The sequence below is a fragment of the Protobothrops mucrosquamatus genome, unplaced genomic scaffold, assembly GCF_001527695.2.
Source record: "Protobothrops mucrosquamatus isolate PMUCROS unplaced genomic scaffold, P.Mucros_1.0 scaffold2154, whole genome shotgun sequence".
Taxonomy (NCBI): domain Eukaryota; kingdom Metazoa; phylum Chordata; class Lepidosauria; order Squamata; family Viperidae; genus Protobothrops; species Protobothrops mucrosquamatus.
In genome coordinates this window covers 215,467-234,886 of record NW_015388251.1, presented here as the reverse complement: position 1 = coordinate 234,886, position 19,420 = coordinate 215,467, and the positions used below count along the sequence as shown (strand labels likewise).

The 19,420-nt window shown below is 36.7% G+C and overlaps 1 protein-coding gene across 1 annotated transcript in view; it reads right to left on the bottom strand.

Moving 5' to 3' along the window:
- The window catches only part of LOC107294920 (prickle-like protein 2), a 57,670-nt gene that overhangs the window by 23,589 nt on the left and 14,661 nt on the right, over positions 1–19,420 (bottom strand). The window contains 1 exon segment of the mRNA XM_015824188.1: positions 6,912–7,025. Coding sequence (XP_015679674.1) covers positions 6,912–7,025 — 114 coding nt within the window.

Below are 19,420 nucleotides of genomic sequence, written 5' to 3'. Positions count from 1 at the left end.
AAACCCCAAACTATGTGGGAACATCAAAAAAATATAAAAAGAACAAAGGAGTCCTTGGAAATTGAGAGTAAAGCTTATTTTAGAGAATGTTGTTCCAAGTTTCTTTCATCTTGATACCAAAGTCGCCGTTAAGCTTCTTTCTATGAAAATTTCTCTATGGTAAAAGAGATATTAAATAAACTCCAAAATCAAAATTTCATGCCACAAGATGTAATTGTTGAGCCATAATTTAGCTTCATAATGCCAGAGACACACAAGTGTTCAATGCTGTTTTGGTTTGTGTGTATGGGTAGGCACATTTGGGAGGACATATTGCAACAAATTCACTACTTTCTGAAACAGCAGTGAAAAACAAAAAAACAAAACAAAAACCTGTCATGAAAAATCCTTGGGATTCAGAATTAAGGGACATCAACCTCAATTTTCTTTGGGGACTGATCATGGATATAGAACCTTCCCTGAGCCAAAGGCTGCTCTTGATTTTTAGGGATCATGTCAAATGCAAAAAAAAAAAAAAAAAAAAGGGTCTGAGCCCATGACCCAAAGTTGGAAGGAATAAGAAAGAAAACTAAAATGATTTGTATTTACACAGAATATAAAGTGCATATACTTAATATGCTGCCCATCACTACTCCATCTTGGTTGTTGTTTCATCATGGCTGGATGTGAGTAAATGCCAAGAGCACATCCTGCCAGCAGGGTCACCTAAGGTCATCTTTGCTGCCCAGCTAAAGCAAGCAGGTATCTAGATTGGGTAGCAGCAAAATAAGAAGATGCTGGAGGTGGATTGTTACTTTACTGGTAACAGCAAAGTCATAATTTCATACTGCACAGGAGAGGACAATGTGTTTTTCTGGATTTTTTTGTTGTTGTTATTCTGTCTCTCACTGTTAAAATAAACCTACCATTAAAATTATAGACTGATCGTTTCTTTGTCAGTGGGCAAACGTACAAAATCAGCAGGGAATCAAATACTTTTTTCCTTCACTGTATATATGGTAACAAAAAAAATCTCAGAGAGCTGTTGGAAGAGACAAGAAACGGTATTACAATGACATCTGTAAAGACATCAAAGCTGGAGCCAGACATGGAAAAATAAGGGAAGTCTTCCAAAAGTTCTCCAAACTCAGATGGAGGTTCCAACCTCATACTGTTTTGCTAAAATATGCTAATGGACAGACAGCAACTGATTCAAAAGGAAAAAGAAAAAGAAGTGAAATTCTATACAATAGGAATGTTAACATCCAAGTGAGCCTAGAAAATATTCCCTATTTGCAAGAATCTGTAATCCTAGAAGTTAAATCATTACTCCAGTCATGATCATGTTGGAAGATTACAGGAATTGATGGAATATCTACATAAATATGGCAAGCGATATAAAAGCAGTAAATAATGGTTCTAACCAAATTATTCCAGCAAATTTGGAAAACGAATCACAGATTGGAAGAGGTTAATCTATAAAGCAAAACCAACAGAGACTTAGCAGTGTGCAAACTATTGTACAATATCCTCAATTTGGTATGCAAGCAAGATAACACTTAGGATTATCTGACAGTTATTAGATATCCTCATGGAAAAGGAGATATTCTTTTAGATGAAACTGAAGCACAAGAGGCATTATTGCTGATGCCTGCTAAAACATTGAGTAATCCAAAGAATATCATAAAGAAGTCAATACATGCCTATTTGAGTATAGAAAGGCCTTTGATTGGGTCTACTGTGACCAAGTGGAATGTTCTTAGGAAAATAAGAATCTCAGAACTTCTCAATATCCTCTTGAAAATCTATAGATGGGATAAGAACTACAGTTTGGACAAAACTGAAGAAAACAGCTTGACTTAGTGAGACAAAGCTAGATACCATACTCCTTATTCATTCAATCTACATAGTGAATATATTCTGAAAGAGGCTAGATTGGAAGAAGATGAGTGCAATTTTAAAATTGCAGGGGGAAAAAACCATAAATAACCCAAACTATGCTGATGCTACTACTCTGTCTGCAAACTTTAGTAATTAAAATCAAGTGGCACAGTGGAACAATTATATAGCATAAAATCATAAATAACCTGCACTATGCTGATGGATACTACTCTGTCTGCAAGCTCTAGTAATTAAAATCAAGCAGCACAGTGGGGCAATTAAGTATTATAAAACCATAGGGTTCAAAGGGGCCTTGGAGGTCTTGTAGTCAAACCTACCCAGGGCAGGAATCCTCAGACAAATTTCCAGACAAATGGCTGTCCAATCTTTGAAAACCTTCAGTGATGGGACACTCACAACTTCAAGAGGCCAGCTGTTCCACCTCTCACAGTATGGAATTCCCTCCTTATTTCAAGACAATGAAGAAACTTAAGTGGAGGATAGAGTCTGCTTTTTAGGACTGACTACCATCTGTAAAGGAACCAACAGGGAAGAAATATGCTTCAGGCAAGCACTTGGTAGAGTATACTAACAAAGGCTTGTAAAAAAATATTCAGCTATGTGCTGAACAGTTTTCTCTGTGATATTCTATGGAAACAAAAGTTCTATTTGAAGATGCACAATAGAAAAGGTATTGGTGCTTTTGAACGTTAGGGTCAGACAAGACACTTGAGAGTACCATAGGAGGTAGCCAAGAAAGCAAACAAATGGATCAGAGACCAAATCTAGCCGCAATTTTATTTCAGACACAAATAATCAGACTCAAGTTATCACATTAGACACATTACACAAAGACTCAGAACTTTTCAGACGCTGGGAAAGCTGGAAGGAAAGAGAAGAGGAGGACTAATAGCAAGGTGGATGAACTCAACTGCAAAAGTCATGAGTACGCTATTTAGAGATCTGAAAGACCAGGTTGGGGACATATCATCCCAAAGAAGGTCTATCTTTGTGGTCAGTAAATGTCAGCATAGGTTGGAAACATGCGGAAGTGGCCTTCATCTTGCAGTAGATAGACAATGGCTAAAATGAAGATGATTTCTATCTGGTAATATATTTAATACTTTTCTCTTCTTCCTTTTTTTTATGTCTTCCAATTAGTCTTGTTTCCTGGCAACTGCCTGGTGAAGTGCTTGCAAGTTTCCTGGCAAGAGTTTCCAAAGTGATTTGCCATTACTTTCCTCACAGGGCTGAGAGAGGACTGACCCAAAATCATCCAGTTTGTTTTGTGCCTAAAGTGGAACTAGTCCAAGGGTAGGTAACCTTGGCTCTTTTATGACTTGTGGACTTCAATACCCAAAATTCCTGAACCAGCCATGCTGACTCAGGAATTCTGGGAGTTGAAGTCCACAAGTCATAAAAGAGCCAAGGTTGCCTACCCCTGGACTAGAACTTACCGTCTCCTAATTTCTAGTCCTATGTTCTTAACTGCTGCACCAAAACAGCTTAGTCATTTTTGACAGTATAAAATTATAACTTTGAAATTATAAAATTATAATTTGGAAAGACTTTCGGAAGATTTCTCATGGATGAGCCCAAGCTCATCTGTTATTTTGCAACTTCAGGTTGTATACCTCTTTGTATGTAGGGACAATGTTTTTGAATGCTTTTGAGTGCCCAGAAAATGTTATACTCAATCATTTTTAAAATAAATCATGTTGTTATTTCCTAACTGGAATATTTAAGAAGTTCACCGAATGCTGAGAGTGGTACTGGTGAAAGAAGGTGCAATTAAGCGTCTAAGTGATGAGAAACATTTTTTAAATCTCGGTTTTGAAAATGTATCATTAGTTCTAGGATTTCAGTTAAGTGGGATATGCAGGTCACAATTTTACTATAAAAAAGAAATCATACACCCCTGTTTCAGAACTGGGGAAGAGGTGTGATCTTTAACCCCTCTCTTATCCTCTCTCTTCTGTGAGGTTTGATTTCAAGATCTTTCTCTGCAGTATCTATTTATCTTTTACTAATGGTAAGGCTTCCCCACCCCCAAAAAATAGATGTTAATGATTATGATCATATTTCAGAGAGATGCTTTTGAGCTTCAATCGCAAATCTCAAAATTCCAGCAGCATATGATATTCTTAATAGGACACAGGGTTATGTTAAGCTCTTAAATGCTATGGCTAAAGCAACAGCTGCCTATTACAGATCCCTAATCCTTTGAGTAATGATTAGAGCCCCATCCTAGGGCAGAGAAAACTAAGCTTTTCTTTCCATGAAGCTCACCTATTAATCTTAGGTCATTCACTATCTCTTCGCTTAGCCTGAACCACTGGGTTATCATGAAGATAAAAGAAGGGGAGAGCCATCACTTGTGTTTCCTGGACGACTTAATGCTTTGGTGTGTTTACGCCCCCTACACCTCCTTTCCATTACTTCCTTTAGGTCAGGGGTAGGCAACCTTGGCTCTTTTATGACTCGTGGACTTCAACTCCCAGAATTCCTGAGCCAGCATGGAGTCCACAAGTCATAAAAGAGCCAAGGTTGCCTACCCCTGCCTTAGGTGGAAATATCAATGTCATTATGTTCAGTGACCAAAACAACAGGAAGAGGACAACTTTCCATTCAGATGGAAACAATCATTTGAAAGAGAAGTTTCGGAGTTCCTAAATGTCTGATTGAAATGGTTGCTTCACTTCACAATCTGCCTGAGAGTTCCTGGGAAAAGTTGAATCCACTGTGCAACAGTTTCCCACAAGATACAGTGGGACTACAGAATTAGAAAAAGGAAGACCCACATTAGTTTCTAGATAGCACAAAAGAGGTTTGTTTCCAATGTTTTCTTCCAATTAATTCTTCCTGCTGAAGAAGAGAGGAAATCCAAGTATTTTGTTATCAGCCATCAATCCAGTCTATAGTCATGTGGCTTTCAGTCCCTCATGACTGAGCTACTTTATACAATTTTATTGAACAGACAGGTCCCAAGAACATCTCAGTTGGATCCCTTCAACTTCATCTTCCACATCTGCCTGTAACATTAACATGTGGATCTTTTAAAAGCACACTACTGACAGGCTGAGGATTAAGAGGACCAGTTCAGAAAATAAAATGAAATTTAACTCTTTTCTTCCCTTCCGCCTTTTTTAGGGGAAAAAATGCTTTATCCGCTGCTGAGAAAAAAATCCCATATTGCCACCTATAGAAATATGCAATTAGATACATATGTGCATACACAAATCCCCTTCCTGTTATCCCTGGCAATCCTGTGAGGTCTCAGCCAACAATATCTGCATAAAAATATATGGTATATAAATTTTGACCAAGGCACTTCTAACATCAACACAAGCATTCCAAAAATTACTAAAGAAGACATCAGACAAGCCAAACCACTGAGCATTTTATTTTGACCTATGCTTTATTTTCATCCCATACAATCCCATTCTTCAGCATCCAGCAACCATCTTCAACTCTGTATTTATCCAAAATAACTCCTTAATTCAAGCCTCTTCACTTCAGCAAACATGTATTTCTAAATCAACAAATAAGCCTACTATTTTATATTCACGTTTTTCTATGACCTACTAAAGAGGAAAAACTCTGGTCTGCATATGCTCTGCCTGGCATAAAGCCTCAATGCACTTCTGACATTTTGCTCAATGTATCTGTGGTATATTTTCAATCTGTCAAGCACTTTCCCAGACAAGCAAAAATCCTTGCATATTCTGTATTCATTCTTGCTAGGCTTTCTTTTATATTGGCGGAGCCCTATCAGTGTTCTTCTATTCTTCAGGCAGAGATGCATCCTGCAAACACATTAAACAAATTGCACTGCCACTCCACAGGCCAACCTCATCCGTTTGTAGATGTGCAACCTTTTCTCTAACTGCACCACCTTACCATATTTCAGTATTTTTCAACGTTAGCAACTTGAAGATGTGCGGACTTTAATTGTTTCCAGAATACCCCACCCAGCATTTCAACATACTAACAGCGTTTATGGCTCCCCACCCATCATTTTTATGACATTCGTTTAATTTCCACTATTCATCATTCCCATACAAAAATAAAATATTCCTTCCAGCATTCCCTCATTTAGGTTTGACCCCAAATAATTTTATCCTTTTTATTTTTAATTAAATTCCCTCCCGCTGGAGGCACCACCAACTTCCCAAACAAGTTTTTATTTCCATTAAAATTGCTCTGCATTTCCTCACCCACTTATTGTTATGTCGTTTGGCCCTTTCTTTGCACGGGCACTCATAGTTGTACATTGCAGAAATAGCATAAGCCGCCTGTTTTAGTGTGTCCTGAGGGTGAAGCCATATACAAGTAGAATGAATAACATGACTGTTGCTATAAATGTTTTTTTTTCTCAATTGCCCAATTTAATACAAAAGTAAGAAAAGTGAAAGACCAGCAACTGCAGTAGAAGAACAGGCTAACTGACCCCATAATTTTTTTTAGAAAACCTGAGGAAATATGCTATTTCTTATAATACAGAAGTATTCCATTAACATCAGCGTCAACTCAATATCTCTACTGAGTCTCATTCCAAAAGTTGCAGATTCTTCGCCAACTTATTTCAGAAGTTGCAAACTATGCTTACTTTAAAAAAGCTTTCCTAAGAACATACACTACTTCATGTAGCTAAGATAGCACCTTTAGATTTTCAAAGTTTTATTAAAACTAATAGAATTTATTTATGAATTGGACAGGGATTGAAATACAACACATGTAAAAGTTAAAAGCATGAACTATTTATACAACAATCCAAAGAGGCATTAAATAAACATGCATTTTTGACTGAAACGTGAGGATTTGAGGCCTTTTCATCTAACTAAAAGCAGCTATAGAGAGCGGGAACTTCTATATTTTTTTAACACCCCACCCAAAACCGCCAAGGGTTTCACAAAATAAACCTTTAACAAATCCTCTGCCAAAGACTCAGTTAGCTGGCTAGTTGGCTGGGTACGCACAACTCAAACATCAGAAGGATGGCCTGCTAAGGTGCGCTCCAATATTTCTTCGGTGGTTTCTGAATGACTTACCTCATTGTCATGTGGAGGCAGCTGGTGCAGAAGCTGTTTGATACGGGCTTTCTCTCCAGGGCTGTTGACATAGGGTACTTTGTCTTCTGGTAGACAGCTGTAGTATTGATGAACCTAAATGGTAGAAAAGGAGGGCTGCAGTACAATGTCTTGGATTTTGGTTGGGACATATTTGCTTATAACAAGAAACCAAATATTCTCAGCAGCAGTAATTATTCAACAGCTGGAGATGCATGCAATATATACACACACACACGCACACAGAGATAGGCAACCTTCCTTACGAGGAAGCCCATTTGACAGAAGCGGAAATTTGTTTGACGTAAGAGTCAAAGCGAGAGAAAAACACTAGCTGTTTTCTGTCTAACGCGCCAAGATTGTTTCTTTACCGTCTTCTCGGTTAGTCTCCAGAATGTGAGCATGTTTCCCTTGGCAAGATGGAACTGTCAGCACCTGCCTTTGTAAGCATAGGTTAAGACGCTTCTCCTTGGCATCCAATCTATGACTGGGTAACTGAGCCTCCACCTACACTGCAGCCCTGAAGGCCTTTTCTGTAACAATTTGTGAAAATAATCAGTAGATAAAATCTGTCGGAAGACTGAAAGTTCTCTTTAAGACCCAGAGCATGTAATTAAAAACCATCATGAAAAGTGCAACAGACTCAGCAGTGCAGCGAGACCAGGTCCCAGGAAATTCCATTTATAATAAGGGCATTTATGATGTACAGGCAGCTCCCGTTTATTCTACTGCTGTAGCTAAAGATTCCAAACAACAGTACAGCGTTGTGTGATGCATACATGAAAGAAGTCTTAACTACAATTATTAGCTTAAATATGAGATAGTAAATATTAAGAGAAAAAGACAGGAAGTATTAAATGTTGAAATAGGAGGAATTTTGGTTACTAAATTTAAAATATATGGAAATTACCAGAAAATAAGAATATTATATTGTATTACTAATTAGTTGATGTAAGATGGCGAGAACTCAAATAGATAAGATGTGTATTCTGAACATTAGATCTTGTGATGAATTGTGATAAAGGGAATTGGGTTTATTTAAAATTTGGAAATTATAAATATCAAACGTGAAATATAAATATTAATGGGAAACCAAAAATTGGGGGAAATTAATCAGGACATTGATTGTCTAAAAAGATTGAATGTTAAAACAACTAGGATATGTATAAACTAAAAATTATTGATAAATGCAAGAAAGTTATTTTTTATTTAATTGATATAATAAGAATTGTACTAATTTAAAGATGAGACAGTAAATACTAAGGGGAAAAGAGAGGAAACACTTAATGTAATAGTTCGAGATCTGTACTAAAGATATTTGTATGTTATGGAATTATTGACCAACTCAGCCGCCATGTTGCTTTTCCAATACTTAAATGTAAAACTAGAAAACCAATAAAATTTTCTTTGAAAAAAAATGCCGTACCCACCATTTTGCGGAATGGACCGTCCCACTCTCAGTATGCTTCTGATCTAGTACTTAGCTATGCGCATGTTATATTTCATTTCACAAACCTATCAAGTCAAGATATAGTTTTCTTCATTTTGGCAGACTGTACCGTAACCCACTGTGTTTTGGAAACTGGCTTAGAACATTATGTGAACCTAGTTTTATTAGTTTTTTTATTAGCAAACTATAATAAAAAAACCCTATGATTTAGAATAATCTGTTCTCCCTCCTATTCTGATGTCAAGACAACAGAAAATATGGACAGGGAGTAAAGCTATTGCAGGATACGTTAGTGGCCAGACGCTAAAAGTTGAAAAATTGTGATCGCTAGAAAAGAGATCTGGAATGTAAAAATAAGAATTGTACAGGAATATCTCCAAATATATCAAAATGTTTTTAACCAAGAATTTTGCCTTCTCTCATGGTATAGTCATGGCAAACAACATCCTGAGATCTAACCAGACTGCTTATTGAATGACCACTAACATTGTATAAATGTTAAGGATGCAAATAATTCAGTTGAAAAAAGCCACCATTGCCTATTAAAAAGCTGGAGAGACGAGAAGTGTGAAGTCCCATCTTCTAGTCCATCAAAAATCACCTCTGAGAGTGTTCCAAGGGATTTTTCACACCCTACTGTACCTTGTCCATCAAGGAGAGTTTAATTGGTATGTATTCTCTGAATGAATGAGTGAATGTGAGATACTGGTAAGATACATCAGTGGTCTCCTGCCATTGTTGAATAGTATTCACTGATCTTGTTCTGATGCTGCAAGGAAAAAAAAAGGATTGCTAATTCTACAACAGAGGGTCAGCCTCTTGTTAGAAGGCCATGCACCTCAAATCTTGGAACTTCAAAATTTGACACCACCAAAGATCTCTAATTGGCAATCCAAGTTAAATCTTTCACCTCAATTAGGATGATTACTGCAGAATGTTCTGTCTTGATAGACATACCTTTCTATATCTACAGTATTAATATAATAACCAGTTCTTAAAAATGTGGAAATGTAACAATTATTTCTTGAAACTGTGAGATCCTCATTCCCATGAACATTTCAACAACAGAAGCTTATAATCTTTTAAATTGTGCCTAAATCAGTAGTACTTTTAAAATCTGGTTGCAAGATACCTAAGGCCATTGTAGACAGACAGACAATCTTCACCTGGCCTTTGACAAGAGAGAGTAAAACCTTCTTGCTTCATCACATTTGCCATCTATTATCTTTATGTTTTATTGATTTTATTGTAATATCTTTATTTTCTTCTGCCACAGTCATTCTATTTCTATTTGCAGGACTTTGTACTTTGTGATTTTCTTCTTTGTCTTTTATTCTGCTGTCTCCAGGTGCTGAAACATCCACTATCCATATTAGAATTTTAATTATAATATATGTACATATTAAATAATATATGTCAAAAAGTAGATAAATAACTATAATTTTAAAAACTGAAAGAAGTGCGAATGTTAACCAAGAGAGAAAAATCTCCTCTAAAGCACTCCTAAACTTGATCCAGGATCATTCATACTTGGAGAAGACCAACTGAAATCAATGGGACATGTTATTTGTGATTGCAGTGGATCCACACTCTATAAGACTGTCTGGATCTAATACATGTGTAATAATCAGGCAAGATAGAAAGGTTCACTGATTTTGTAATCTCAGGTTGAAGAAATTAAGCTTCTTAATATAGCCATCTCAACTCCTTAGGCTTGATTTTGCATCTGATGGCTCACACGTGTAGAATTTTTAGAGTAGTGGTGATGCTCTCACTAAACAACTGAAAGGAGATTGTATTTTCACAAAATAGCTTCCATGGTGTATGGAACACATTCAGGGGGGAAAAAGCCATTGGCTGTTTTCTGCCAGCTTCTTTAGCTTTGAGGGTGCACCCTTGCTACCTAGCTTATCTCCTCCTGAAAAATGACTACATTTCAAAGCAAAGCATTGGATTGCAGACATCTAACTCAGCCAGCCAGCCAGCCAGCCATTCACACACAAGAGGCCTAACGATATTCTTGGGTCTAAAGATAAAGCCAGAAGCTGGTGGTGCTAGCTTCCCATTTATTGTTTTAATTCAAAACTCTTTTTTAAAAGAGAAGAGTTTATGTGCAAATTGGTTCCCATGGGCATCATAGTACTTGTCCCTAAAATATTTATTTTTGAATGGTCCAAATTTCAAATGCAAGGGAGCTTCACAAAGCTAGGGTCATCCCTAAGAAGGTCCTTCTCCAGTAGATTCCAGCTGATCTTCCTTCTGAGTCAGCAACTGGTAATAAACCAAGATTGGAGGCCCTAAGATATGAAAGTATCTTAGGATACTTTCAGGAAAGCAGATCTCACACCACGTAGGGAATTAGATATAACAACAAGGACCTTGATATGGACAACTAAGGTAAGAATGCCAGTTATATGCTCCTGCTAGAAAACATCTGACAGAAATTCAGCTGCCCCCTTTTCCTACCATTACTATTTCTGAGGTTTCTTCAAGGGCAAACCTAAGTGATGTGTATTATAATATTCAAATTGGAAGACTGGTATCTGAATAATAATGGTTGAATCATATTTTTCCAGGAAGGGACACAATAGCTATCTTCATAACTGTGGTGACCTTTTAGCCACTTACATCTCTCCTTCAGTCCACAATCCAGTCCAAGGAAGAATCTAACAAGGTTCTCAACACATCTGATAGACTGAAAGTTGCTCTAACTGTCATCCACAAAGATAGCAGCTAACTTTACACACCTAATTTATACTTGGCTTATTTATTTACAATGCCTTGGTAAGGCCACACTTGGAATACTGCATCCAGTTTTGGTCACCACGATGTAAAAAAGATGTTGAGACTCTAGAAAGAGTACAGAAAAGAGCAACAAAGATGATTAGGGGACTGGAAGCTAAAACATATAGGGAATGGTTGCTGGGATTGGGTATGTCTAGTTTAATGAGGAGAAGGACAAGGGGGGACATGATAGCAGTGTTCTAATATCTCAGGGGCTGCCACAAAGAAGAGGGAGTCAAGCTATTTTCCAAAGCGCCTGAAGGCAGGACAAGAAGCAACGAATGGAAACTAACCAAAAGAGAGAAGCAACCTAGAACTAAGGAGAAACTTCCTGACAGTTAGAACAATTAACCAGTGGAACAACCTGCCTCCAGAAGCAGTGAATGTGCCAACACTGGAAGTTTTTAAGAAGAAACTGAACAGCCATTTGTACGAAATGGTATAGGGTTTCCTGCCTGAGCAGGGGGTTGGACTAGATGACCTCCAAGGTCCCTTCCAACTTTATCATCATCATCCTCATCATCATCATCCTCATCATCATTATTATCTATAAAGACAGTGAACAATTGGCAAGAGAAGATAACACGTTTGAAAGGCAATCGGGTTATCACATGAGTAAGTATTTGTTTCTTGGCCCCTACACAAAACCAAAACAACAATAACACAATGTAGAATTATTTTAACTTCCCACTGGAAAGTTTTCTAGAAGTCTGCTGGAATTATCTCTCAACAGTCTGGAAAAAATAGCTCTACAGGCATGGGCAAATGAGTTGGGAAAACGTAACCTGACAAAAGAAAACTTCGTAAAGCAAGCAGGTCCTGACCTGTATTTCATCACCTAAAATGAACTACAGATCGTTAAGAAAAACTGTATCTTTTCCCATAAATATCCACTCAGGTAAACTCAGTTGCTGCCTATCATAGATTTTTCCCCTGACATACAATTACTTGCCCAGCCTCCCTGGGTGATTTCATTTCCTTATTATGAAGATAAATCCTTCAAGTCTCCATTAAATAATTTTCGGAGGCTTTGATTTTTATCAGCCTCAGAATCATCTGACATACCTTTTTCTTAACTGTGAAAACGAATGCATCATTAAAAGAGAATACCCAGAAGATAGTTATATGTTAAATTCTCTCATACTAAGTTCTTACATCACATGGGATAAATAAATCTTGCTAGCCTCTTTTGCACATGGATTACCCAAATGCAGTCACATTTCTCTCTCAGAATGATATTTATTTATTATTTATTTTATTGAACAAATTTACATTCATAAGTACGAGTTCTGACTTACAGTACATACAAATTCAGGTTGAATACAGACTTAGGAACAAAGCTCATTCTTAACCTGGGGATTGGCTGTATCTTATCTAGATTCCAGATTTGGCTCATACCCAGACCGTCAACAATTTAGACTTGCACTGATGTCCTGGTGGACATTTTGTGCCATCTACAAAATTTTGCTTCTCCTTTTTCAGATTGGAAGACATTAACTAATTCAAGAGAAAAAGCAGGCCTGATTAGATTTAAGGTGATTGTTGAAAACTGAATAAAATAGTCTTATCCAGTATAACTTGGGGATGGATATATGCTGGCAGAAATGTATACACAATCATATAGAACAGGGGTGTCAAACTGCCGGCTTGCGGGCCAGATCTGTCACACGGAAGCCGCGTCCACCCCATTGCCGGCAATGGCAAAACAGTCCCGATATGTCTCGCGATGTCACGTGACGTCGCAGGTTTGACATGTCTGGTATAGAATATATGATGATGATATCATCATAAGCACTGATGATGTTACCTAGTTTGGTAATGAAATATCTGCAAGGAAACTACCAAGCTCAGAGAGCACCAAGGACCCCATATACAAAATGCTATAGTTCCANTATAGTTCCATCTGGCGTTGGCATAGCCCTAGCTGCTAGTAATGCTAATAATCCAATATTGAAATATCTCCATACTTTCAGCATGTCTCTTATAAAGGAAAGTGACTTAGGGTAGCCAATATTTAGATATTCATGAATCCCACCATCATTAGTCAATTGATGGTGAGTTAAACAAAAATTAGAGAAGTAGATTCCATTATTAATGTACCACAATGAACATGTGGAACATAATTCCACATTGTTTCCCCTATTTGTCATGTCCTGTTTTGTGTGATCCCTGTATTGCTATCACATACTCTGGGTAGCTGTCATTGCTGCCAAAGTGAATGAGCAAATGGCAGAGGAAACGGAGTGTGGTTTGAACAAATTCAGCATACAGCACACTGAATTTGGCTGTATTCTCCATAATCTTTGTAAAATGTTTTCCTCTCTTAAAATGTTAATTATAAATAATGAAAAGCCGATTGACAAACCTGCCATCTTAAATGCAACATTGGAAGAAAAAAAAAAGAAGAGCTGGGATATTTCTTAAAACTTAGAGAAAAAAGAGTTTCTGTGTCTGTGTTTTGTTATGAAATTGTGGAGCAGTACAGAATGTTATTCATAGTGAAGGCCTTTGGAAATAAATGTGAAATTAAATACAGCTATTGATATAATGTAAATGCTTTACATGGTAGAATTTAAAATGTTGGAAGCAATGAAGAGAATTGCTAAAGCGGGTCTAGTCTTGCATCAAACAAAAACTTGGAGAATCATGCAACTAAGGATTTCAGAAATTGGTCAGAGGAAAACAAGACAAAGAAAAGGTTTTTTTTTTTTTTGATAAATATGAATCTTTTCTTTTTTCCCCAAAAGTACTGATTTTTCATTTTGCCACAGAGAAAAGCAGTTCAAACAGTAAGGAGTTAAATAAAGATATTGGCAGTAAGAAGGCAATAAGCATCTTAGGAATTAACAGTTCCTTCAAGCATAATGCGAAAAAAAATGAGCTGGGGGAGGGAGCATTATAAATGAAGCAACCAGGAAAATTCTCTTTCAACTTGAGCCAATTTTATTCAAAGGATTTGAGAGAAAGAATTACAGTAGCTTGTAATGCATATACTTATCTATCAGTCATATTTGGTATTTTACTTCTGCTGATTTTTTCTTCTTTTTAGATTTTTTTCAAGTTTTAAAAGACAGTTGTATGTTTCTTAGAGAGAACTAAAATCTTGGAAGACTTTCTTTAAAAGCTTTGGGAAATGGATATAGAAATTTAGGCACAGTAATCGATATGCAGTAATGGAGGATTTCAATGGAAAAACATTAAATTTATACCAAATATTATACTTAGGCAAAATTGTTTTGCTGCTGATATATTATTCCACTAATAGAGAGTTCGCTTTTTAAAAATTGCTGGAAATATAAGGATCAGGTTTGATTATTTTTCCATCTTTGGTGGCAATGTTATCAAGCTCAACACTTTTGGAAAATGATTTATAATAAAATGAAACAATTTCTACAAGATGGGAGTTGTCTTTCCTTCCATTTTTAAGTTAAATATTACTAAACCTTTTATTCCCATAAAGAATACCAAACTAACTTTCTACATGTTTAAAAGCTGCAAGGCTTTTTATTGGAAGGCATGTACAGTTTCTCTCTAAAAGAACAGCTAATTAAGTAGTGGGAGTACACCTAGATGTCTAAAATAACTTTGTGTTTAAAAAGTAAATCTGGCACAGAATTTAATTCAACTTGGAAATCATTTCTGGGATTATAATTCCATATATGAGCTTGTATCACATCTGAAAGTTTCTTAACATGGTCTTAATAGTTTAACACTTAATAAGCTATTAAATAAGTATAATTATGTTGCTGATTGGACAGAAATTACTTTGTGAGATATATTGTGTTGATTTGCTTTTGAAATGTACAAACCAACTAGATTATAATACTGGCATGCATTTTTTTAAAAATGATACAATATTCAGTTATCTGAAGCCAACTAATGAAATATTTTCTTACCTAATCGTCTTATTTAATTCTGTGATCCTTGTAAATTCCCTTTTTATTCCCTTTATGTTTTATATTCATTTTTTTCCTCTTCTCTGTTCTTGTCTTTTTTCTGTTGTCAAAAATATTTAATAAATATATTGTAAACTTTTTTTACAATGGGGTTGCGATGGGTCGGACACGACTTCGCAACTAACAACAAACTTTTTAAAAAGCTTTGGAGACTCTAGAAATTATAGCCCTTTCATATTTGTTCATATTTTTTTTTTGCCTCTCGCTCTTTCTCTTGAAAGTTTAATAAAATGATTTTTAAAAAATAGACGTTCCAACCATTTCCATGAGAAATGGCATCCATCAGCAAAGAATCATTGCACTAGACTAATCTATCTATTTCATTGTGGCCAGCCAGGTCCATACAAGGAGCCAACTAACAGAAGTAGCATCCAGAAAAATCTAAAATGTGTTAAGTGTCTTGAAAAGTACAACTTTCCCATACATAGTTTAGCATTTTAAAATATTTATACCCATGCTTTCCTAGCCAGGCTTTTGGCTTATGCAAAGATAGCTGTCTCTGGTCTTTATTACTAAAACCAGCCTGAAATCACATTCTACTTATATTGCAATTCTAAATATGATTATGCAGAAGCTGGAATAACACAAATCATGCAAAATTTCCTGCAACAGCTATGTGAAGCTCCGGTATGTGATGTGAACTGGAGGGTATTTAATCGATTCATCTCATTGCATCAAATCTTTAAAAATTAAATTGGAATAGGTACCCTTGAACTGTTGTGGAGAGGTCTGAAGACAATGTATTGATGTCAGGGAATCTGACGTACTTTCTGGAATGGAAATGCACCCCACTCCCCCCCAACGTCTCCCCCCAAAAAGTATTTAGCAAAGATCTCTTGAGATTTTGCTTAGTGAAGCTACAACTGGACAAAGCCAATGTAAGACTGAGCCTATCCTATATAGAGAGCGAATTTTATTCTGGTGATCTTGACGTATTGTTTAGGACATGCTGTATCTGTTTTGCTTCAGAAGCAAGTCAGTTCACTGGATCCACTCATATGATTCAGACACTGCCTCGGAATGCACCACTGACATAAAGATGTGCTGCAAACAAGCAACGTTGATTAGAACATCAGGTTTTCATTTTCTACAGAATGTAAACATTCATAAGTTACTTCAATAGAAACATAGTGGTAGTTTTTTTTCCAAATTTAGCGACTCAATGTTCATTCTACACACATTCAGAGGCTTTCAAATTCAGCACGCAATCGGCTGTTACCAGATTTGCTTCTGGTTCATTATATTTGGCATGGTTACTACACAATTAAAGAAAATTTCTGACACTGGCTAATTTAACAGTGGGTTAGGCCATTTTGTTCAGTGCAGGTTCGATTCTGGCTAGAGTACGTTAATCTCCGTGGAAAATGTTCTACTTCTTACCTTATTCTCCATGGATGATGCTCTACATCTAAATGTTATAAATCTTCCTTTCAGGATGCCAAAACCAGCATAGAGAAATGGGAATGATGTAATTATGGGCATAAATATGGAAAAATGTGTCTAATTTTCCATGTTTGTCCAAAAACTAGATGCTCCAAAAGAAAACTAGATTTTGCAAGGAGATGGAACCAGAATGGAATATAATGAACCTATAACTAGACCCCAGACAAAGCCAAGCATCCCTTAAATGCTTCCAATTATAGCAATAAAAATCATTGCTCTTTACTGACCCATCTAGATGGCCCAGTAACTGACACACATTATCCAAAGCTTGACAGGGCACAAGTGCAATTATCTGTAATTGCTGTCATACATGATCACATATATGACACTATAAGCCACTCTCCTGTCTTGTTATGAGAAGGCAGAATTTACGATGACAGTTCCTCGGAGATTTGGTTTTGCCATTTCTGTCTATCGCTGACTCCCAAAAACATGGATTTAAACATACGCAGGATCTTTATAATGAGCTCAATTACAGGGATAAAGCATCTGGGCTCCCCTTATGACTGATGCCACAGGTTTATCATCGTTCTAGTGATTCATTCTAGAGAAATATGACTGTTATTTTCTCCAATAAGTGTGCACAAATAAGACTGAAAAAGCAGAATCTGATCGGAAGAAAAGGAACCAGTGTTGTATCATTATTAGGGTTAAGGTTAGACCAATTTGGTTAAGGCAGCAGGCTAGAAGCCTGAGTTCCAGTCCTGCCTTGGAAAGCTGGTTGGGTGACATTGGACCAGTCATCCCAACCCAACTCATAGCGTCGTTGTTGTGAGGAAAAGAGGAGAAAAAAGGAGCGTGTAATAAACAACAGGATAGTAAATAAGCAAGTAAGTGAATAAGAAAGTCTAGGATTGGACAGAACCATGTTTATGTCTACCCTCAATAACTCCCCTCCCAGATGTCTTTCAGTCAATCACTCTCTCACACACACACCCAATGTACCTCAGAGAACCACTATTATAGAGATTAAAATGGTAACTCAGATACCCCGCTCCCGGTGTTCCTAGAAGAAAGGCATAATGTAATAGCTAAATCATAATAAATACATTTTGGTATCTTTTAACAAACATAGTCTTCTGCTCAGTTACACAGAATAGGTTTTATTGGACTTCCTTTAGAAGAAATGATAAGATTGCCTCTTACATGATATTGAGTGTGAGACTTAAATTTGCTCTCACACTGTAAAAGCAAGGGCAAGATCAAAGTTGAGTCCAGCAGATCATTAAATGTCTTGAAAGATCCATGCTCTGATACTCATCAATAGAGTTTTATAATTTCTTAAAAGATATGTAATCATGCTGTGTTCAGCTTTGGTTCGCAGCAGAAAATCCTCCTTAGGAATTAGAGAAAAAGGGAGCAATTGCCAACCATCGCATTTCACTGATATTTTGACTCTACTCTGTATAATATGGTCAACGGTGTCATTTTAAAGTAAGAAATTCAAAATGGCTCCAGCAATATGCAAGTCATTTTACTGACACTAAAGTTTCGTTAGATTCCCTGCAACCATTTCAGTCTTATATTCCTCAGAGATGACACCCAGGGGAGCGTAATATACAGATAATAAAGACAGGAAAAATTTTGAGATGGTAAAATGTGCTTTTAGAAATCAGCTCCAAGATATCATCTTGAAACATAATCTTATGCTGGCACTGCAAACATTAAAAGACAAGCATCATCATCTGAGGTACAAGCGTAATCCCATAGATTTCATCTGTCAAATAATGAAGTGGAAAAATAGAAAAATTGAAAACCTTTTATAAGATACAACCACCAGCCAATGGAAATGTATGATATAAATAATAATTTTATAGGAAGTGGTTAACGGCCCTCTCCCCAGAAGTAGGGTATAATACATTTGCATGAAACAAAAGCCCTTGGGAAAGACTCAATAGGTGGATAAAAATGCAGACAGTTTAAACAGCAGGCTGATCTTGAGACCAACCATAATAATAACATCTGTAAAAGTTATCATTTGTCAGAAATGAAAAATTAATGGGTTAGGGCAAGCATGTCAAACTTGCAATGTCACGTGACGTATCAGGACTTTTCCCCCATTGCTGGCAATGGGGTGGGCGCGGTTTCAGCGTGACACATCCGGCCTGCGGGCTGGCAGTTTGACATGCCTGGGTTAGGGTTTTGAATAAAGTATTCAAAAATGAGCAGGTAAAAAAATATTGTGGCTTTCTGAATTCAAACTGATAAAAGTCTTGGCTAATAAGACTTAACTGTTGTTCAAAATAAAATGTGTGTAATTGATGTGGTAATATTTGATGAGGATAGTAGAAGACAATGAATTGGAGAAGATCACACAGTAGCAAGATCAGAAAAGCAAGGCTGAAAGATTATGGCATAAACCAGCCTTAGTGGTTCCAGTGGTTATCAACACATGGTGCAAATAAAGGAGAATATTTGTAGCTCAGGGTTGAAATGAGGGATCCTTTGTGCTCTCTAAGCTTGGTTGTTTTCTTGCAGATATTTCATTACCCAAAGTAGGTAACATCATCAGTGCTAGTAAGGAGTGCAGTTTTCTGCCAGTTTGTATTCTAGTCGCTTGCTTTGTCAATGTAGGTAAGGATGGTCTTAGAGATTCTTTGGTTGGGCTTCTTTGGTAGTTTCTTGATTGGGGTATTTTTTACTTGATTGTTGGTCTGATGTTAATCTTGGAGTTAATCTATGTTGATCTGGGAGCTGATTGCTGGTGGAGAGGTACTTGGGTCTTTTTGTTCCCTTTTTGGCTGGTTGATTGTCTCTTTTGCATAGTCTATAGATGTTGTTAATGTCTATGTGTCTATTGATGGCTGATTTGTCAGAGTGCCAGACTTCTAGAAATTCCCTGGTGTTTTTGGACTTGG